The sequence below is a fragment of the Sitodiplosis mosellana genome, unplaced genomic scaffold (assembly GCF_009176505.1).
Source record: "Sitodiplosis mosellana isolate CC-2019 unplaced genomic scaffold, AAFC_SMos_1.0 Smas_scaffold_30, whole genome shotgun sequence".
Taxonomy (NCBI): domain Eukaryota; kingdom Metazoa; phylum Arthropoda; class Insecta; order Diptera; family Cecidomyiidae; genus Sitodiplosis; species Sitodiplosis mosellana.
Genome location: NW_022595272.1, coordinates 4,003,976 through 4,027,431, shown reverse-complemented (window position 1 = coordinate 4,027,431; position 23,456 = coordinate 4,003,976). Strand labels below are relative to the sequence as shown.

At 37.1% G+C, this 23,456-nt stretch overlaps 1 protein-coding gene across 1 annotated transcript in view; it reads right to left on the bottom strand.

Annotated features, from left to right (window-relative positions):
• Nucleotides 1-529: 529 nt before the first annotated feature.
• LOC129569328 (myc protein) overlaps nt 530-23,456 on the bottom strand; it is a 55,552-nt gene continuing 32,625 nt past the window's right edge. Inside the window, exon 4 of the mRNA XM_055448066.1 lies at nt 530-3,032. Within this exon, the coding sequence (XP_055304041.1) occupies nt 2,332-3,032 (701 nt within the window). The 3' untranslated portion in view covers nt 530-2,331. The remainder of the gene's footprint in view (nt 3,033-23,456) is intronic.

Genomic DNA, 23,456 nt, shown 5'->3' with positions numbered 1-23,456 from the left:
GTTGTTGTTGTTGTTGTGTGTGTATACATATGCAGTAAATGTGGTAAATATTCTTAAACTTTCTAAAAAAAAAATTACATCAGTTAAGTATATCCACATAGAACTTAATATTTTGTGAATTTGTCCCTCAACTTGTGTATCATTCCAATCAAATTTAAGTATATTCTTATGGGGTGTGATTAATTATCAGGCGTTTTATTTTATTGATTTTTCATGACTACCTTAGATTTACTTCGTGATCATAGATGAATATGGTTTTGTTTTTGTTTTATTTCGTTTGTTTTGCATGTGTGTGTGTGTGTGTGTATGGAGTTTTGCCATGTGTCTTAATCGATTCTATTGCGTTGTATATTTTTAAAAAACCGGAGGTAAAAAAATGATGTTGGTTTTGATCAGTGTAAAATGTATTGTAAAAAAATGAAGATTATGCATCTATAACTATCATCATCTATGCTCAAACGGAGCAAACAGTACGGCGTGTGTGTTTAATTTTTACCAATTTGGTCTATTGTGTTTTTTTCTCATTGCATTTGTTTTGAATTTGTTTCTTGTCGTTGAACTATTTCGGTCATTTTTTTTCTTCTTCTTTCATTTCATTCATTAGAATTTATTTTGTTTTCCCTTTGACGGAAAATAACTATCGATATTTCATTTCGTAGTTTATTCAACAAGAATCTATGATCTACATAAAAAATAATAAAAACAAATTAAGATATAATAGGTAATTGTAATATATATTATGTGTGTGTATTTTGCCAATGCTTGTTTGTTTGCTTACTTTGGCTGCGTTGTCTCGAATCGCAAGCGTCGTCGAAAACAGAACATTGAATTCAATTCTCTTTGAATCGAGAACGCAGCGTAACAATGCTTATAGATTTGGTTTGCTATATGGCAAATCCAATCGTATTATATTCAAAATATGCTTAAATTGTGTTCGGTGTCTAAACCTACGTTGTTATTGTTTTTTTTTCCCTCTCATTAGATACATTTTCATAGGATTTTTTTTATTCAAAACTTGTTTTATAATAGAATATTCTTGTTTTATGTTCTAATCAAACACACACTCTCTCTCTGCTTAGCTACGTTTTTCCTTCACTAATAATTATCCATTATCATTTAAGAAAAAAAAAATGCTTTTCAATTCAAACTTCAATGTTATTCTTATAGCAAAAGCTCTTCTCTTTCAATAGGTTAAGAAAACAGTTTTGTTTTCCCATTTGCATAGTAGTTATTCATAGTAATATTCAAATGTTATAGGTTTATATCAAGTTTAATTATCTAGATGTTTTTAAATTGTTTTTCTTGCTCATTTTAATTACATTATTATATGCCTATTCAAATGCTCTTCATCATTATTACTCATCCTGATTTTGATGAAGGTTCTTGGCTTCATCCATTAAGCTGCAATTTGAAGAAAAAAAAAACTCCTAACAAAATATCGATATATATTTTTCAAATATAATAATTGTTTTTTTTTCTCAATGTTTTGTTTTATCCAAGTTGGCGTTATATCGCCGTGGTTAATTCATTTTTTTTTTGTTTGCTGTGTTCACACATCATTTGCAATATCGATATTATATTACTTGAATGTCATAATGTATTTAATGTGATATAATATTGTGTTTGATGCATAAATGTTTCAATGTATCATATAATTTTTTTGTTTGTTTAAAAGCATATAATGTTTTAATAGTTATTATTTTACTTTTCAAAAATCATCTTATCCTAAGTTCTATTTTCTTCTTCTTTTAAATATAATAAAAAGCGTACAAACATTGAATTTTGCGATCGTTGCTGTTTTAGTTTGTCGTTTGCGGTTGTTGGTTAATTTTTTCATTTCTTGCAAATGTTCTCGCATCCGTCACTTTGCGCGCACCGGGCGTGTTGTGTTTTGGTCGGTGATCGGCTTCGGGGCTGTTTTTCATTTGACAAATGATTGGTCTATTTCGGGAGACGACGACATCAACTGAATGTGCTCTGCACAATGGTTCGGTTGACTCAAAACATTATTTGAAATCTCGTCATTTTCACTCGTTCTCGCTGATGTTCACTCTATCTTTATTCACAAAATTCGTTTCGTGTCCCGACTGGCGGCAGCGTCGAGAGTGTGTTCAATTGGGGATAAGAAATTGTTTCGTTTTGTTTTTAAATGGTTCGGTAAAATTTCTTTTTTTTTTTTAAATCATCCAAAACTGGTTCTCTGTTGGATGATGATGATAATGGTCTGGTTTGATCTCCTTCTCTTCTCGCATGTTCAGTTAAAATGTAGAAAACTGAAATTTTTTTCATCTCTCTCGATATTTAGTTCGTTTTCAATACCGAAGCATCCCTTCAGTACATACCGCGAGCAGCTAGCTGTTCACGTAGGTATTTTAACCTCTGCTGCAGTCGATGTCTTCGTTTCAGCTGTTGCTCGTATTCACGATCTTCTTGCGTCAGTTTCGTGCACAAATTGGTGGCCTCACGCAAAATATTCACCTTTGGTGCACGCTCCTTTTCGCGCAACGATGGAATTTTATCTTTCAAATTTTCGAATAGATTTTTCAAACCAATACGACGCTGTCGTTCCATGTCATTGTGCAAATTTCGTTTTTCTATCGTTTCCAATTCTTCGCCTACTTCGACTACTGGACTGTGATTGCGACGTGCAGCGGTAGCACCAAGTGAGACACGGCCATTTGGTGGACTTGAAATTTTCTGTTGTTTGCTCACTTTTGAACGTTTTGCGCTTGGGCTTGGGCTTGGGCTTGAGGCAGCAGCTGCTTGACTAGCGCGTTTTCGTGCACCATTTGAGACGACTAACCGGATCGGTGAGCCAGCATTTGGCGATGCAATTTCCGGTGAACCTTTACTACCGTATGCTGAATCATCGGACGAACCATTTGAAATGCGTCTGCGTGCTATCGTATGAATGCCAGTCGTTGTTTTTACCATACGTGAGGTGATTTTATTTTGCAATGCACGACGATCACGAGCACTTGGATTTGTCGGTAGGTTCTTATCACCAACGGAGACAACGTCAATTTCTTCTTCTGCAAATAAAAATAAACGAAAACATTAAAAAAAAAAAACGAATTTAGAGACATCAAGTCGAGAGGCAACAGAAAAAAGCTATTCTAAAATAAATCGTCCTACATTTGATCGTAACTAATTCACATAATTTATTGGCTTGTGTTCTTATCCACGAGTGTAATGAACTCATTTCTGAATGGGATCATTCATATTTTAACCAGAGAGAGACAGAGAGAGAGAGGGCATGACTTGTGTGAAAATTTGTCATTTTGGGCTGCAGAACTGTGGCTGAGCTGACAGATTCCGAGTAAAAGTTGCTTTCAACGGTGTTAGAACATTTTTGAAAGGCGATGCTTTGATCCCGTATACATTTGCATGCTATGCTCCTATGCTTGTGTTTACTGTGTAAGAGGCGAGTTCTAATTTTCTTCTTTCTTTTCGAAAATAGCAACTGATTTCCGTTCTGTTCGTTCTCGAGTCACTTTTCTATATTTACACATTCCTGAATGTGCGTGTGTCTCGACTTCAGAAGAGAGTTTCTTGATCTCTTTTATTGCGTAAGATCGACCAATCACATTTTCCTTATTGTGTGTATTGTTACGTGCTCTTAAAATTGACATGAATCCGAGAGAGAGAGTTCTGTAAACTATCGTTCGGCCGTTCAGCCATATATCTCGAATGTGTGTGTGTGTGTGTGATTGTTTTTTCTTTGATTTTCGACAATGCGATATAATAATAAATGGAGCTGTTGGCATTCGTCCCTTTCACATGACAAGATAAACAGAGTAGTTTGTGTGTACGGATTATCTGATTATTACGCGCTTCAGAATATTTCAGCGTGTAATAAATAAAAATGATTACACAAATGAAGAAAAGTTGTCGACGCCAGTATTCGTTCTCCGATCAGATATTCCTGAGAAAAAACTACTTAAAAAAAATCGAAATACTTAGCGCGTTATCTTCATCAAAAACTTGATACGTGTGTCTATCGTTCTGTAAATACAAGTGTTTTGATTAGATTAAATCGAGAGAAATAAGTGAATAGTGAATAAGCGGCTCCAAATGGTTTAGCACTAAAATCAATTTTCCATTTGATTTCTCAGCATTCTTCATGCACACAGCGATAACAGCACATGGCGTTAAAGGCTCGACATTCTTCATTTAACGACGGAATTATACGGTCGACATCTAAATTTTCGTGTGAGTTCTTTGTAATGATGTTGCTAACTACTCAAACCATTACATTGTGGTTCGATGTTATCGGCGATCATTTTCGCATGCGAAGAATCGCATTTGAATATGGAATTCGATTTGCAAACTCGTCGCATAGCACTAACTCGTGTACGAGAGTGTGAACGAGCCGGCGAACGAGAATAATGAAATTCGATTAATTTGCCGATCCGTTTTTTTTCTCCTTTGGTCCGATGGCATTTTTTGTCTCGCTGATCATAAATTGCTCAAAGTGAAAGGTGCTCTCGGTGAACGCACGCTTGTATACATGCTTACAAGTGTATATGCCCCCCGAATACGTAAATCAAAAGAATTTAACCGTTTTTTTCTCTTTCTCACTCTATCTCTCTCTCTCTCTCTCTCTCTCTCGATCTATCCATCTGCGCTTGGTTCCGAGCATTTCGAAAAGAACGATCAAAGATATAGAAGGCGAATAAGAAAATCAAACTGTGCAGTTTACGTTTATCTCTTTCTGGTTTTCACATTTCATTTGAGCACTCGAAAGAAAAACCCGTTTTTGACGCAAAAATGAATCAAATGGAATGTGAATGCACGCATTTTTTCTAAAAAAAACGAAACATATTACAATAAAAAATTGTTTAATGTTATGCTTAAAGGGAAACCTCTTTTTTACTACATAATCACAATGCAATCACTAATTCATATTAATGCCTCGTTACAACCGTAATATCGGTATTAAAACGAAATTCGAAGTATCAACGGCGAATTTCGCATGCAACAGCTGACCATTTCATTTCAGGGTTTTAACCGGCAAAAATTAATACATCGTATTCACAATACAACAAAAAAGACGACAGGTATTTATGGGAAAAGCTCCATAAAAACGAAACAATCTGGTTAAATATAAAACAAATCTTGTTTCTGAGCAACAAAAACGTTTGTCTCCCGATTGCCGTCATTCTCGCACATTTCTACCGAATTGTTTCTTTCCGTTTCTTCTCTCGATTGTATGTTATATAGTTGGACGTTGGTCAAAATTCGGTATCGGTTCATTAACACTGGATCGACAAGAATTTCTCATGAATGATCCAACCGAAACCGGCGAAAGAAGAGGAGAAAAAAAAAAACGGTTGAACGCAAGATAAACAACAAATGGAAAACTGAATAACTTCGAAATAAAATAGTAAAACCGGTGATATTGAGCCGATTAGAATATGCTAAGTGCTGAGTAAATGCTCCCAATCCATTGTTTTGATGATTTGTTGCCACACACATCTCACTTGGGCTTGCATCGTTCTAATCGGGTAAATACAGACTCTATCTCGATCGTTGAATGCGGTACGGTTTTCACGGTTATGAATGCATACAAGCAAACGAAACGATTCATATTTCATTTTGTAAACATAAATAGTCGGTAAATATTTGAATGTTTTGGAAAATTTAGTGGACAAAACACGGTGAACGGATGGGATTGAGAATGTTCAAAAAGGAAATAGATATATACACGAGACAGCGATAATATTTTTGGAACATCCATTTTCCAATGGTTAATGTAATCACACAAAACGATGTAACCGTTCGATATTGTGCGTTATACAGGAATATCGTGCAACAGATTTGTATCAGTCTATCTCTCTCTCGCTCCCTCTCTTGTCATATAATTGCACTGAATGCGACCCAAACGTCTTTCATCGCCGTCAATCGAAGTTTCTGAAATTCAATTTCAATTGTTTGGCTTTGAATCGTGTGTGCACCTTGGCTCCATACACACACACACACACACACTACGATGGCGCGTTTCTTCCGTAACCATTTTGGCGTGGTATCATATCAGGTATTATTGATTTTCACATGAAAATGAGTTGGCACGTTGAATGGGTACCAGTTTCAACCTGATGCTGTTTATTATTTAGAAAACAGATGACCAACCAAACACAAGGGAATAGAGTACACACCCGAACGAAGAAAAAGATACACACTGTGAGCGCAAAGTGAAAGAAGAGTGAGAAGAATCGAGCCGATCGTTGTAAATTTCCATATAAACGTCCAAAATTCCAAATTGACTCGAACCAGTTTCAGTGTGTGTTTCTTTCTCTTTCGTCTCTATCTCTCTCCCTCCGTCTATTTCTAATGTTTTCGTATACTTTTCGTTTTGGTAAGTAGAATATGTAACGCTAGAGCATCTTTCTTCGAATCGTTAATTTTTATCTGTGATTCAGCCAGCTTTCGACCAATGGATTTTTTTTTTTTTTGGTAAATTTCGAGGCGCATTTCGAAAACCGAAAGCAGTCTACATTATTTGAAAATGCATCGAATTCATTCAATTTACTGAATGGTGTCTCCATTTCGAAAGCAATTCCAGGTCGATGCGATCGATTGAATTAGTAATAATGGCATTTTTCGTCTACCTAAAAAAAAGAAGCCCCTATTACCGAAAACAAATCATGTGTTTTTTCTCTCGTTTTCTACTCTTTGATTCGATTCAGTTCGACTGTGCACCCATTTCGAATCGCTTCGTGTGAACGATGTGAACTATCATTCGAGAAATTTGTTCGGTTGATCAAGTGAATGAATTCTTTATGGTCTTGTTTTTCTAACCAAATTTGAATTTGTTTTTATCTTTCCGTTCAACCTTTTACAGCAGGTTCGGTTTTTTTTTTTGTTAGCTATTTTCAATTCTAATTATTTTCGTATGTTTATCGATGTTTTCTGCTTAACGTCCATTCACCATCGAACCTGCATTAGTCCTATCTTCTTCGTTTCTTTTTTTTTTATTATTCTGAAAAAAAATTCTTTCTAGCGTTGTGTCACCAAGCCATTTCTGAAGGTTATTCACATTCGTCCATCTAACGCATGAGACTGCCAAATTTCAACAAATATGACGCGAATACTATTATATATTCTAGGTGCTTCTTAAAGCAAATATCTTGAGCAACAGTCAACACAGACGAAATTCCACGGCAATCCACAACAAAAGAGAAAATCAACAAAATAAAAACAGAAATAAATCTCATCGAGTATTACTTCGGTTAAAGAGAATGATGCATGCGTTCACAAATATATATATCACGGAAAAACACTTGTGTCCATAAGATGATTCGCTTCAGTCTTCTCTTTTGAAAACCATTTTTTCCCTCTTGTCTCAGATTTCATTTGCGCCGATCTTTTTTGTTTTGGTTACAAGTGAATTGTAAGTGTGTGGCGCGTGAGTCTAGCAAACAATCTGTCTTATTGAACGATAATTGCTAAATTTAATTGCTTGCCATGCAAAATTTTGGCTCATTTTCGTCCGGCTCGTGCACGTCAACATTTACACAACCGTTCAAATTGTTTAATATCCGAAATGGCCGGTTTCATAAGGCGTATTGTGTCGAATTGTTGCTATTTGTAAAATCACTTAAACAAATAGTGTCAACAGATTTCTTCTCGAATTTTTGTTGTGTGATTGCTAAATATTATTGTTATTATTTTTATGGTTGGTGGTGGTCTCACGGTAGACGGAGCTCAACATCGGAGCTGATGATGCATCCAATGAGCGCCAATTTAAAGCCGAAATTCATTAAAATGGATGTAAAAATTGATGATATGCACAACGATGTGCAATAAAATTCATCAATGGAAAGAAAACAGATTCTCAAGTCTCGGCATCGTATGATGGAGATATGTTAAAAACATATGCTATGGCCCATTAAATTTATGATCTATAATTGTCAATGGCAATTAAAATAGCTCCACATTTGGGTTAATAGCGAGTACGGGAAATGGCAAAGCACACAGACATTTGCTTCGCGAAAAAATTTGCTGTGTGTATGTAGTATGTTTATGACCCGTTTATGAATTTAACCTCCTAAAACTTAATTTAGTTTTCATTGCTTTCGTAACTTATTGCTGAAAAGCAGCTGCCTATTTATAAAAAAGATGAGCGAATAATTTGGCAAATGCTAATTTTCACCAGTTTTCGCTGAGCTGGTTCCATTCTTTTCTTCGAAATTCTTCGCATTATCATATGCCTATGTGTGAAAAAAAATAGACACCAACCAATCCAGTTCAACGAATCATCAATGAATGAGCTAAAGAGGGACATTTTAGGCCGGCAAAATCAGCACATGACAACCGATGATTTTTGTGTGAACGAATCGAGAAATCATAAGATCGAATGTCACATGCGGCGACACAACGGCATGTTAATTGGCAATAGGATTTTCGTTGGCAATTTAGGCCTTTTCTATTGCGTGAATACCGAACTAAGTGCGTATGATAACAAAAGCCGACCAATATCAGGTTATCATCATTTTCATTACTATCAAAGTTATACATTATACAATCGTCATGCGTCGAATGTGCCCGACTTCAAAGCCAGAATGTTCGTACGCAGTTTACAATCGGAAGCGATCGCACAGACAGCGTTTGAGACGCTAGCTCTAGATGGTTTAATGATGATGTTACGTGACTAGAAAACTATTCGCTCGACTTTCCGAAGCACACAACGCACGCACATTATATACTCCAAAAAACGGAGACTATGGTCGCACGATCAATTGCTGTACAGCCGAGCCTACCGAAGCTGCGGTACGGTTCATGCCAATATTTTGATAGATTGTGCGTAAGCAAAATGACAAGAATACGTGTCGATATCAGAAACAATGTCACATGATCAATTTAGGGAAACAAAAGGGCTCATTTCAATAGATATTAGCACGTATGAATTGGGAATCATTTTAACTTGAATCGCAAACTCTTCAAGGCACACAATTCAATGCATAATAAATAAATCGAAATCAGTTGAGGAACAAATATAAAACAATCGGAGATCATCTCATATGTTTAAATTAGGATGTGTAAAATGTATATGTTTTTGCATATGTATATAAATAGACGTTTGATTTCGGCGAACTGCACACGTGTAGTACTGTGTGTGTAAGTGTGTTTAATTTTTCCGCTTGGCAACACGCAACGATTCTCGATGTCGCTTAAAAGACACTGTATCGAGAGCTAATGCATATTTACTGTGTGGTTACCCGGGGGAGAAGATACGCGCTACGAGTGCAATAAAAAAATAGACATTCACACACACATGTATCGATATGTATGTGTGTGTAATAATGCGAAACATGCGTGCCCCTTTTTTCATTTTAAAAACTCGCAATTTATTCAAAGTGTTTCACACATTGTCGATGGGTTTTTCTCTAATTTCTATCGAAAATGGTTTCGTTGATAGGCGCAGAATATCCAAAGGAGAATTTGAAATTTAAATTTATACGATGCGTGTGTAGCCATTTAAACGGAGGTGAATACTTGATTATAAGTCGCAACTTCGCGAATGCCGTGACTCGGTCGATCGGTCGGTCGATCTATTGCATGGATATGAATGTTTTTTTTTTTCGTCTCCTTTAAACGACACATCCAGGTGACACTTTTGTGAGCTTTGACGATTAATTAAAAATGTAAAGCATATAATTTAGGCACACACATCGATGTATCGGTGTGATGGCTGTTCTGTCTCTGCTCTGGGACATGGCATGTGTGGCAATTCACAAATTTGGCCCAAACCATAAATTCTATAATATATTATCGCGACATTTTTTCTGTGTCTCTACTTCTTCTTTGTCTCTACTTCTTCTTTCTGGTATCTCGATTAAGTTCAGCATGTGCATTTTTTTTATGCGATGCGTAGTAATTATACTAAGAAGTTCAAAATTCAAACGCGATCGCATTATTTTTGTTGTTTGCAACTTTGTGTTTTTGTGTCAATCGCTTACACACTCCTTGAGTCGCTCCGAAAATTCTCAGCATAGAAATGGCACGTTTTGATAATAATTTCTACACGCGAAAGCGAAAGCCTTGTGCGTTCCGTCATCATTTTACAAATCTAGTTTATCAGTGTGTTTGGTTTTTTTTTCGCTTCCTAATGCTTTTGTTGTTTTTATTTTTCGGGGCCAAAGTATTCGCATGTTTTGACCAATATAATGTTACTGTTTTTAACCAAGATACTTGAGATTTTTCCTTTTTTTCTCTTCTTTCTATTTTAAATGATCGCATATTTTATTTTTTTATTTTTTTCGTGTTCTGGTTTTTGAGAGCGAAATGTGTGCGTGTCTGTACGAAATTGAAATTGATTAGATTATTATTTCAAGGAGCTAGTTTTTCTAATCACAATGATTTAATCATTTTTCAATTGGTTTCGATTGCGAGAGAGAAAAAAAAATTCCGGATAGTGAGAAAAATCCTGGAAAAAAGAAAATTTTCATCAGAAACATTGAAATTGATCTCAATTTGAATTGTTGAATCGATTTGTTTAAGCAATTTCGTCATGAGTGTGAGTGTATCATTCCATAGAAATCTGCCTCAAACAATGAAATAATTGATCATTATTCTTTTTTTTTTTTCATGAGAATGTTCAATTGTGGCTTTTCGACGGAAAAAAAAAGAGCAACAAAATAGAAGATGAAAACAACGAAGAAGAGAAGCGAAGAGTCGGGATGAATCACATACACACAATATTTGCTTACGTCATGCTAGCGTTGAACTATACTACTGCTGCTTTGCCGTATTTCGATGCTCTCTCCATCTCGTCACGGCATTCATTCATAAAACCATTTCAGTTAGCCATATTATAGAGAATGTTTATGTTTTGCTAAACGTCATCATGATCATTGATCATTAACAATCATTGACATTATTACTACTTGTTACGAGCATAGTTGTATGTCTGCTTGGTGCTCGGAGCGTTGCATCGATTTGAATTGAGTAAATGCCGAGCTGCCGGCTTGCTAGCCTGCCTGGCTTTGCGAAGGCTATGCGCGCGTGCGCGCGCGCGTCAGACACTCGTACTCAATAAAAATGGCCTATTGAGCATTATAATCATTACTAAAGCGCAAGCAGTGCATGAGAAGAGAGTCTCTGCAACAGAAACTCTCGTCTCGTGTGCGCGCACACTCGCACACAAAACCATTTGCCGAGTCACAAGACCGACAAAACGAATAATATACGCAACAAATCTTGAAATGCCTCAATAGTTAACATAGAAAAATGCCAATAACCATAATATAACAACACACAGCCTATCTCTCTGAACATGTTCCGTTCTTGCAGACGAGAGGGAAACAAAAAGCAAAAGACTATAATATGTGTGTATGTTTTACTATGCATTCTTTTTGCGCGCACGAAAACGTAAGGCCGAGCGCCCATTGCCCAGTGTCTGTTGTGTACAAGAGATACAATTAGTTTGGTATGTTAATCGCGATCATGTTTGAAGCGCGCGCGCGCGCGAATCCGACTTCGATAGCGGTGTGCATGCTGTTGCGCACCTATTTACATTTAATAGAGATCATTGAGATTGGTCAATACCTTGGTAGACTTGCTTGAATTTTATGTAGATGCTGTGAAGCGTGCAAATTACAATCCACGTTAGCAGCCGCTGCAGCAACGATTGGTCGTGGTAACAGACATCCATTGCCACAGACAATACCTGTGACCGAATTGAAAATCGGTCGCCACCGGTAAGAATTGGTTCATGCAATGAACAAAATTGCGAAAAGAGCGCACCAAACGCTTAAGCATTAAATCAGCCCGAGCAGAAATATCGATTGAATCTGGGCAATTGTCTAATGAGTGAAAAACTGAATTTTTTTCATTAATATTTCTGCGGCACTTTGGTGCAGCAACAGACAGAAATAAAAACCGGTACACAAGAAATTTCTTCAACGAAACTACGAAATGGGCGACGACGGTTTGTATACACATGAATACAATTCGCTTGACTGCATTCATTTGAACGGAGAAATAAAAACAAACACATAAGAGTCATGGAAAATTGGCAGTGGGAAAGAAAGAGCCGGGGTGAATTAGCCAGAGCTGGCTATGTGTCTGCTGTGCATTATGCATACTGTAGAATGCGTTATAAGAATTCCTTTCTTTGCTCTTTGATCATACACACTCACACACCATCATTCTGATTCTCGGCCGCTATTTTTCTTCTTCTCTCACTTCGCTTTAATAGCGGCTGTTATTACATTTTATTGCATATTTTATTTTATTATTTAACAATTTTCTTGGTTGTTGTTTTTGCTCCTTCGCATGTGTGTATGCTCTGTGTGCGAGACGAAATGATTTTGTTGGTTGCGAATGAGTTGGTTTATCTGTCGAGTGTTTTTCATGTTCGCCATTCGGCAAGTTTCCGCACGATATTTTATAAATTGCATTTTCTTGCGAGAACGGAACTCACACAGCACAGCACAGCACCGCTCAAACTCACTCTCCCGCAATCCATTTGCGTGAATCGGATGGCAGGCACATCCACAAATTGACATAAACATCTAAAAATGGAAACAAATGTAACCACAAAGGAGTGCGCAACACTCACACCAAACAATCAACATGTTGCTTTGCATATGAAAATCCCATTTGAGCCCATGAAAAATTTGTTCCATATTTTTGTTTGGTTTCTTTGAAGAAATTGGCTGAATCACTTGAAACTGAAAGGAAGTTGCCACTTTCGTTGCGGCTGAGTGTTGCACATATTGAGTGCAAAAGCAACAACGGAAGAAAAAAAAACCCAATTCAGTGAACTCGATCATTTGGAGTCTGGATTCAGTTTGGTGCTGCAAAGAATGCGCCAATGACAGCCTGTTTGATTTGTATTACGCGCTCGGATTTTTTCGTGTAATTTTCATGTGTGCATTTTTCCCAGGCCCAGAACGATCGTCACATTCAGCAAACGCATACAAAATTTCATATTTGCGTATACATGTGTGTATGCAAGCGCGCGCAAGCATTAATGTTTTAATCATGTGCACCGAACGAACCGTTTACAAATCGCAATGAAACCGAGCAAATGGAATTTGCAGCGAAGAAAAAAGAATGTGCAGTCAAATTGGAATTTGTCGCGTATCAAATGAAAACATGGAACAGTTTTTTGTTTCAGTTTCGGTATCACAATTGAAGAGCTCGGTCACATGGAGGAGTTCGCGAAACGATTCCAAACCAAAGCAAACCAACAAACAAAAAATTGAATAAGAAGAAAAATAATAAATAAAGCAGAAATCCGACAACTCTGATAATAGCAATAAACGCTGAATTGGCGCATACTCAAACACTGACGATGGCCCAACATGGGAGAATTTCGGTTTATTTGTGTTTTTTTTTTTCTCTTTTTTTCGGATCGCGTTAGTAATGGGACAGGATTTTGTCATTCATAAATAGTGAAGCATGCGAAAAAAAAAATTCGGTCCCAAATTACACATTCGTTGAAGTAGCACATGAATTTAGAGCCGCGTATTTTTTTTCATCTGCGTTTTCATTCTGCCGGCGAATGAGTGCAATCGTCGAGACAAACACATTAGAGCAGAAACATGTGAAATTAAAATTGAACACTTCCCAAAAAAAAACAAATTTGAATGTGCCGTTGCGTTCAGTTTCGTTTTTTTTCCCTCATCTTCTACTGTGCTGCTCATACTATTGGTTGGCGCACCATTTCGATCTCGGGAAGACGATCGTAAACTGGTTAAATTCGTTTCGAATTGAACGCTCGATTAATTCGTCATTCTGACCAAATGTATTCATAAACACTATTTTTCGCTGGAAACGCACCAATACAAATAAATAAGCGACAAAATTGCGGTTTCTGTTTAGATTACGGCTTGTGGAATGGCATAGCGACGCTGGGTCGCACGTCGCAACACAACACAAAGGAAATTGAATTCCGCTTAGACCGAAATTTCTCAGAAATGATTTATTGAATCATACATTCTTTTTGCTGCTGCTATTGCTTGGCTTGTTCGTTTATCAGAATAATGAGCCCGCATTTGTGAATTTATCGAAAAGTGTCGAGCGTGTGTGTGTGCGTTTCAATTGGCGGCCCCATTGTGCGTGCGAATTCTAAACTGTATTCAAATAACTGAAATTTATTTTCATTAGTTTTTCCCATACCGTTCGATGCGCGTGTTCTTTCTTTCTTTCTGTTTCTCTATCAGATCATCGCATGCAATGAACGTGTCAGTTTAACTGCTAAACGCACCAATGGCTTGAACATGAGAATCAATCGATCATGCAAGCAAATAAATAACCACACGTACACACACAGAGAGAGCGGGAGACGAATGCGATGCATGAACACATATTTTTGTGTTTTATGTTCTTCGGTTCGGTTTGGTTGGTGCTAACGAAAAACAAAACAATGGAGAATTGCATTCAATAAGTTCTGACGAACGAGCACATATTTGCACTTCCGCAAGGTATTAATTAGAATATTTTAATAAAAAGATTCTTCAAACGCATAAATGATCACCGAATGGAATATGGCAGCCAATGTACGTAATGTACCAACCGATAAATAATTCTGTGTGCGCATTCTGAAAGAATGAAGAAAAAACACCGAACGAAATGAATGTGCGCACGAGATGCTTACAGTGCCGTGAAATTGTTTATATAACAATATGCAAGTGGCAATGTAGAAATGATGTTGTGCGCGGTCGCGATCTATGTCTTGAAACAAACAATGAAAGTTGTTGTGATGATGATGATGATGAAGTTCATCATTTTCAACGTGTTACCACGAAGAAGACCAACAAGTGAACTCGCGCGTTCCAAAGTCAGCGACATCACAAGTGAACACGCATTTTGATTTTAATTTTTCTCAATTCTTCCATCCACACACACATACACGCTCTCTCTCTCTCTCTCTCTCTCTCTCTCTCTTTACCACGGCAATGTCAATGCGCCGCTTACGCTTGATGTTTTTGCTCTAGAAATATGAATGCATTTCATTTTTTTTCCACACTTAGATTTGGTTTCGATGAAATGGTTCCTTTGTTCCTTAGCCACGGTCAGCATAATATTGCCGATTATTTATGTGCTTGCATACTTAATCTTTCAGTTGAATGTCGTGACTTTTTGTGTTGGTTCACTAATTCGATTCGTTTGAGTTCTTGGGATCTTTGCGAGACCATTAATTGCATGTGAGCACTCGTTTAGCTCACTTGCTCGTTCACTCGCGCTCACACTTGTCTACCTATTTTATACATACATATATATATATATATTTACGTGTTTTAAGTCAAATGTTTGCAAACAAAAAACGAGTCGGACAAATTCCGATCGGCAACCGAGCGCGCACTCCTCGCGCGCTGAGAGATCCATTTCAGTGGCTCAACTGTGTGGCAGTCCTTATTCTCAAAATAAATATTATATTTTCTTGATGCAAAGTACTTATGTTGACTGGCGCGAGCGAACTACAAAATATATGCTCGTGTTTCCACAGTGCGTCGAATTGTTGTGTTCGTTCTTCGTTTTATTCTTTTCTTCTTCTTCTTCGTCTATTTGCTTGCCGTCTATTCTTGTACCATCCGATGCAAACATGCATCCGCTGCCAAGACACACATAGCAAAATCAACCAAAAAGTAGAAGAATCGATAAAAAGAGAAGAAAAAAAAAATGAATTGAAAATGGCCAACGAAATTCTAATTAGCACAAGATGATGTGTGCTCAGTGCATACAATCTAAGCACGATTGCACACAATGGCTGTCAGCGATGTGGAAAAATGCACGATCGAAATCATTCACTTTGAGAACTCAAAAGAAAATTGCCTCACTCTCTCTCACACACTCGTCGCGACCGTTTCGGAACACCGAAAAAAAGAGATCAGTTAGCACCCTTTTTATAGGTGCGATCCAAACGATAGCGTCAATGTGTGTGTGTGTGATGTTTATTTTTACTTTGTATGGACTTGGTATTTCTTTTCCTCTTTCTTTTTACTCTCGCCGTATTTTCCTCTCTGAATTTTGGTTTGGCTCGGTAATTAGATACATGGTTGGAAATCTTGAGCACGATCATTTTCATTTCATGCCATTGGACTTTTATTTGCTTTTCCATTTTTGAATCGTTGCCGAGTGTCGAGTCGTCGTTGTTTTTCCCCTGTCGCGTTTTTTTTTTTTTGCATTGGTGTTGCGTTCCCTATTCGGAATGTGTTATATTTACTTTTTTGCCTGTATATTGCTTAACTCGAATTCCTGTCTTATTTTTGAAAATGTTTTTATCCAACAACATTTGGCAAAACGCATCGGAAAATCGAAAATATTCCATTCGACTTCCTTGCGTTGGTTTTTTGTTTTTTAATTCGACAACGACGACAACAACATCTATTTTTTGTCCCGTCAAATCGGTTGACGTTTTTTTTTGGTTCTGTTCTGCTCATTCAATACAGAAAAAAGTGACAAAACTCCATTTTAACACATCGGTCAATAAGTCCCGAGCCTAACCACCAAGTGGCAACACTAATGTCAAACCCATATCATTTTCGAAAACTACAACCTTTTTTAGGAATCCAGTCAAAATTTGAGCCAAATCCGACCATCAGTTTGCTAGTTACAGCTATACGAGAGAAAGACTCCCGAAAATGCTTCAATTTTGCCGTTAAAACGGTATAACTTTCTTCTGATGCATTGTATTCAAGTATATTCATGTGGAGAGTTCAGAGAATGACCAGACCTAAAAAATACAATGGTTAGTGAAGCAGTTTGAAACCAATTTCGTTCAATTATATCACCATATAAACAGTTCTTTGACCTGGATGAAACTCGCATTTGAACAACATAGTTTTCTTCGCCAAATTTGCTATGTTTTATCAAGATTTGACATTCGGATAGGTCTAAAATGATGCATAAGTGACTTTTCATGTTGTTTTATATCTTTCCCACTGGTTCGCGAATATTTTTCTATACCTAAATCCACTAATAATGCCCGAACTCATATTTTGCGACCTTGGTCGCTACAAACCGTTTTTGGCGATTTCTACCCGCAATTTATAGATCGAATCTATTCAAATGAACTCAAAATACATTAATTCTAATATATAAAGGCAAAACCCTATTCAAATTTTACTTATACAGCTCCAAACGGGCTTCGAATCCCCAAAAAACTGTTCTATCTACTCCATATCCAAAAACGCGGCAAGGCTTTTTCGATTGAGTATTTCATATGCATATATCCATGCAAAGTTGTAACTATAGCTTGAGTTAGTTGCCCTATGGCCTTAGCAAATCTATGAACTATCACATTTGAGAATTCCGATATCACTTAACGGATTTTGGCAATGATTTCTTCCAAAACCACATATTTTGAACAATTTGGAGGCTTATCGACAAAATCGCTCTTATGGCTATGCATAAATTCAATTCTTCCATATCTAATGATTGATTTCGAAAGCCTAAGGATGCCATAAACTAATCATAGTATGGGTTTGGTACTCCTGCTCGTTTTTCTTCTGGAATACATGTGTCAAATCGAGAGGAGAAATGCAGTTTTTCCATGATTTTGGAAAATTGGAAAATTGCTTCATTTAAAGTGCTGTAATTAGCGAACTGATGGTCGGATTTGGCTCAAATTTTGACTGGATTCCTAAAAAAGGTTGTAGTTTTCGAAAATGATATGGGTTTGACATTAGTGTTGCCACTTGGTGGTTAGGCTCGGGACTTATTGACCGATGTGTTATTTGACGATTTTCACAGTTGATCGTTGTAATCAATTACGTCGATGTTGTGAAATGTTGTGAGGCGAACAGCATTTTATTGGCTTTCTCTTGGCGCTATTTTGAAGTGACTTTACTCTATCTTTCCTATCTCTCTCTCTTGTTCCTGTGTAACTCTGTCAAATAGTTGGCTGGTTTGTTTCTATTTCACTCCTTTGTGTGTGCGCTTTTGAGAATGTCCATTGCAGTAATGCTATAAATAGTGTCAGTCGCGCCATAAGTTTTCCGTTCTAACGACCGACCGAATCGAAATGTGCGTCATTATACTTCAAGTTTCGCTCTCTCTCTCCCTGGTTTTGCCAGTGTGTGTATGTTCAGCTTGCACTTTCAACTTCGAATCTAGTCTCTCACGCATTTTAAATGCAACAGTGTCGCATTTTCTCAAAGGAGGAAATGAATGACGACAACGATGAAAAAGAGATAAAAAAACCACGAAGCAATAAAACGGACGAATTTTATTTTAGAATGGCGATTAAACTAGATATTGTCGAGTGGTTTAGGCTGGGTTCCGTTTGTGATAAAATGTGAACGTCATGTTTTTTAATTTTCAAATTAAATGCGTATATGAATTGAAATTAACAAGCAATGGGAATGAGCAAAAGTAATGTTGGAGAAAAAAAGTGTTGAAAAAAAAATGTTTGTCGTTATCGACAGCCTATAGTAAGCCTACATAAATCGGAAACAGCCAAAAATAAAATGTAACGAAACAAAAAATCCAACGAATGAATGAAAGAAATCAAACGCACAGCACAGCACAGCACAGCACAGCACAGCACAGGATATTTGTATTCTAAAATGAGTCACAATTTTGCTTCTTTTTTATGTCTCTTCATTTCAATTTCGGTCATATGTCGATACATTCATCGGTTGCTCGTTAATTTTTAATACACGCTCATTACACACTGGTGTGTTGAATTATCATTTGGTTTTACGATTTCCGAAAAAAGGTTTTCGAACCTGGCGAAAATGACACAGTGTCAGTGCCGGTGTGTGTGTGTGTGTGTGTGTGTGTGGCGTACAGAGTGGCAAGCGACCATAACATCAGCTAATTTAATGATAGTGAAGAAAATGGTAGCAAGAAATCAAACAAAAAGCGACGGAAAAAAAAAGAAAGAAAGAACAAACACACCGAATAAAATTATGGTTCTGACAAGCGATAATATCCGCTCCAAACGATTATATATTATTATTGTTTTAACTTCCCCTAAATCCCAATTAAAAATGGAAAAAATACTATTCCATGCCATAAATGCGATCGTGTCTAATGCCGAGAACTGAAAGTGTGAGCGATGAATAACATGCATAATTCAATTTAATTAAATATGTTCATCGTTTGTTGAAAACTTTTGGAACGTTCCACAGCAGGAGAGAGAGAGAGAGAGAGAGAGAGAGAGAGAGAGAGAGGCAGAGAGAGTGAGAAAGAGACGATGTGGAAAGAATATGTTTTCAATAGAATTAGCATTTTAGTTTAAGAACGCAGACTTCTTTGTGTTTTGGTCGCATGGACACCTTATTAAGGGCGCTGCCATTTTAACAACACAATAATAAAGACAAACAAAAAAAAATCATGTCAAGCAACTAGTCTATGAATGAAAAACTAAGCAGCCAAAGAAAAACAAATGAAAACAAACACGCGTTTAATTTGGAGAATCGAAAGTGAGTCAAAAAAGGCGATGGTAATAATACAAACATATTGAAGAGCGGGAAAAAAAAACGGCGCAATCAATCAAAGCGTGTGGAAGAAAAATTGGTAATGCTGGGCATTGTGTGCACGAGCGCTTGCTCTAGTAATGTCGGATGTACGCATAAAATGCTTAATGTCTACCAAGTGGAATACAATAGCGCCTCTTGAAAAAACAACACATATAAATGCCGAATTACTGTGTGAACAATATCGACCTTGACGCATTTGATAAATTTGTGGCGCAATTTGGGTGTCTCTTTTCTTTTTAGCCGACGCAGTCCGCGCTCGCATGCTGTGATTGGCATCCGTGTATGCGAGATAGAGAGAAAAATATGTCTACAGACATTCTCAATATATTGCTGTCGATCTCGTGCTAGTTGCACCGATTACATATTACATAGGCCGAATAGAATTTGCAAAGAATCGCATGGAAAAGACAACGACGGCGGTGGCGGCAACGGAGACGACAGCAAACGAAACAGATGGAAAAGCGAAAGTCGCAAAATGGGCCCGTGCTGTTTATATTCGCAACACACGAAAAATTAAGCACAACACAAACACATCACCATAAATAAATAAAAGATTTCTGTTTCGGAAATGAGTTGTTTCAATAGAAACAAATGTAATCTCTCTCCGTGTCTCTCTCTCTCTCTCTCTCTCTCTCTCTCTCTCTCTCTCTCTCTTGTTTGCTGATGTAATGTATTGGTAAATGGTCAACGCTACACTGTATCGTTCATCTCCCAGCGGTATTTATGTTCTTGGCATCAAGGCCAAATCTAAACGCAATTATCAATGTACACGCGTGCAAAAAGCCGTTGATATCATTCCTTCCATCAGAGTTGCTTTCAATTCTTGACTACAAACTTGTATGAGCTTCTCTAACTACGCACTTTCCCATCAACACCGTTGGCGTTGGTTTCCTTGAGCGTTAGCCAAATCGATGTGATATCAACTCGATGAGAGAGACACTGGCCCATTTAAATTTATGCATATTCATTTCAACTATTTCGAAAAAGTTTGAAAATTTCCTCTAAATATTCGGATGCGAATGTGAATTCTAGCCAGTTTAATATATCGACAATCCTGTTGGATAATTTATTCGGCGCGTGAATCAAATTTACAAACCGTTTTGAGTGCGTGTATATTGTGCTGCTTTCGCTTTTTTCCGTTTGCCTCTGTTCTTGTTCTATGTTAACCAATAACATTGTGAACAACGAACGCCTACATCGTCACCTGTATATTTGCATGGCTTCCGATATCATTCATCTAATGGCCAAAGTTGTTTCACTTATACATATTTACGATTTGAGGCAATTGTCTTGACTATATTTATTATGGCATTCAATAGAAATTCCATTTGGTTGACATTCAAAAATTGTGCTAATATCTTTTCGCTCTTTTTTCTAATCCTCTGCTACGCAATAGCATGATGCACCACATCGATATTCCATTTTATTTTGGTCCATTTGGGGGCAGCGATCAACTGCTTACGTGTGCCTGCGATCACACACCAAAATATGAACAAATAAAAACAAAAAAATAGCACTGAATTTCAAGTGATGAATCCAATCCAACTGAAACTAATACTATCGATTCTTCGCCAATTTTAAAACTAAATCATCACACACACAGAGAAAAAAAGAAAAACAAATATCGTTATATCATTTCGTATTCAATCATTTCAAACTATGGTAAATGTTAGGCATGAATTTTTTTTCCCTATTGCGCTAAATTTTTCCATTCGAAATTGGATTGGGAGTTGAAATCGATTGATAAAATCACTTTGTGTGATTCGGTCATAAATTATATGTGTGTGCTGTTTTAGTTTATTTACAGCCATAAATCGGGCACAATCAGTTTTTGAAGGCTTGCTTTTTATGACGACCGATGCGATAAAATGGTGATAACTAATGAAAACAAATTCGTTATCGATTGCTTCGTTTATATTTATATGCATGTTTTTTTCTTCTCATGAATGAAAATGTACATATCAGGCTGGTCGCCGGATCGAATCGGCTGGCATTGAGGCTATCAGTTGGTTCAACCAGCAAAGAAAATGAAAACCATAACGATAAACGAATTCGTATTATTTATGATTTTTTTTTTTGGGCTTTTCCCAATGCAATATTTGCTTATCGGGATGCAACGGAAACGTTTTGGGTTTCACGGCGAAGAAGATTACCAACACAAAATAAGTCATAAACGAAATCATTGCATGTGGTCGTTTATGGTGCCCATATGATCTGCTCATATGATGCGACTCATATGACTTTTCAAAACATCCTTATTTCCAGTGAAAGAAAAACTCAAAAATCATGCACACACAAACACACTCAAAATATCACCCTGGCCAGTTACTTTCTTTTTTGCGGTGCACAAATATGTGCAGCCACCACTAAAACGGTAAAATTAGAAAGTACCAACACGGCTGGAGGAGAGAAAATTGAAACCAAAAACAAACAGAACGAATGCATTTAGAATGGACAAAAATTTGAAACCTTCGAAATGTGGTAGCCTATTTTGTGTATGTGATGAGCCTGGAGATGAGATAAAAAAAGGAGCACATAAGTCACATTTATGGTTTTTCCAATTTCATGTTGTTATTCCCCGCTTGAATGTGTTTTCTCATCTGTCTCGTTCGAGATGAAATTTTGTGTGCGCATTATCACCGGTACGTTGATAAACGAATGCACTCCAATGTCTCATCGCTTGGGATTCATATATCAGTTGATTTTATTAGTTTTTCGTTGATATTTTCGAGGTAAAATGTGCCATCCACAAATTCTAATTACCGTGCCGCCGCCAGCAACATTCTATTTAGTTGATGTCGTTTTTTTTCTTTCATTTTCGAACCGCGCGCGCCCTCTCGTTCGCTTCAAATGAGTTCACTGAATCGAATTTGAATCCGACTTGACATTTGAGTGATTGCCTTTCATTTCGATTAAATATACGTTTTTTTTCTTCTGTGTTGTTGCTTTTGTTGATTCATCATATTAAAGAGAGTTCGTACACACATGAGAATGGTTCTCACAGCATATGGCATGAGGTGTGCTTGGAACGGTTGTGTACGCAATTTCAATAAGAATGTGTGAAGGTGATGAGAGCATCGACTTTTGCGTTCGTTCGTACAAAAATTAGTTCTTTACGTTGCGCTTGAAGCTCAGACATGACATAAATCTGGCTAAAATCATTCTTTCTCTTGCTCGCAACGACTTTACTATGAGTTTTTAAAAGGATTCCATTCATGTCAAAGCAAAAAAAAAAGAAGAACAGAATCATTCAATTACACAAACTATTTAAGAAGCTCTGAGCTCGCCGTGTTTATATGCCGTGCAAGAAAGAGAGCTTATAAAACACACAAGCACACCAACTCATTCCACTCCATTTTGGGCCGTTCAACTTTATTTATTCGCGTATTTATTTTAATTCGTGTAAAAGTAGATTTACACCGAACGACATTCTTTTCCTCTTCAGCCTGCAGTTCGCATTTACTTGTGTATAGTACTTGTTCAATTCGGCGAATTCCATTTCGGAGAGTGCGGCTGCCAAAAGCACTGATTTCTGATGCCAAACAAAAGAGAAAGAGAGAGAGAGAGAGAGAGAGGCGAAAAAACGCATTTGCTCGGCATTTTGCAAGCAGGCAACAGCAGCAGTGAAAAAAAAAATGGCAACCCAACGAACAAGCGGGCATTTTTGATAGCCAGTAATGATTGCAGCGAAAGGTGAACGCCGAAAACATACTGGCCAAAGAACAAACGACCGGCAAAAAAGTGCATTGTGCGTCATTCAATTGTGTCTTCTTTGCCTTTCAAATTCGAGCCTTCACTCGTTCGGTTTTTTTTTTCTACTTTCGGAGAATGTGCATTGTTTGGCCACTTCTTGTCGAAAGTGTTCTGCTGAAACATATCACGAGCAATAGCGACGAAAAAAATGAAGTGTCCAAATGATGGGCTACCAACGTCATGAATCAAATGCATGCTTAAACGTGGCAAAAATGCGATATCTTATGATGTGCGCGCCGTTCTTCTATATATATTTTGTTTTTT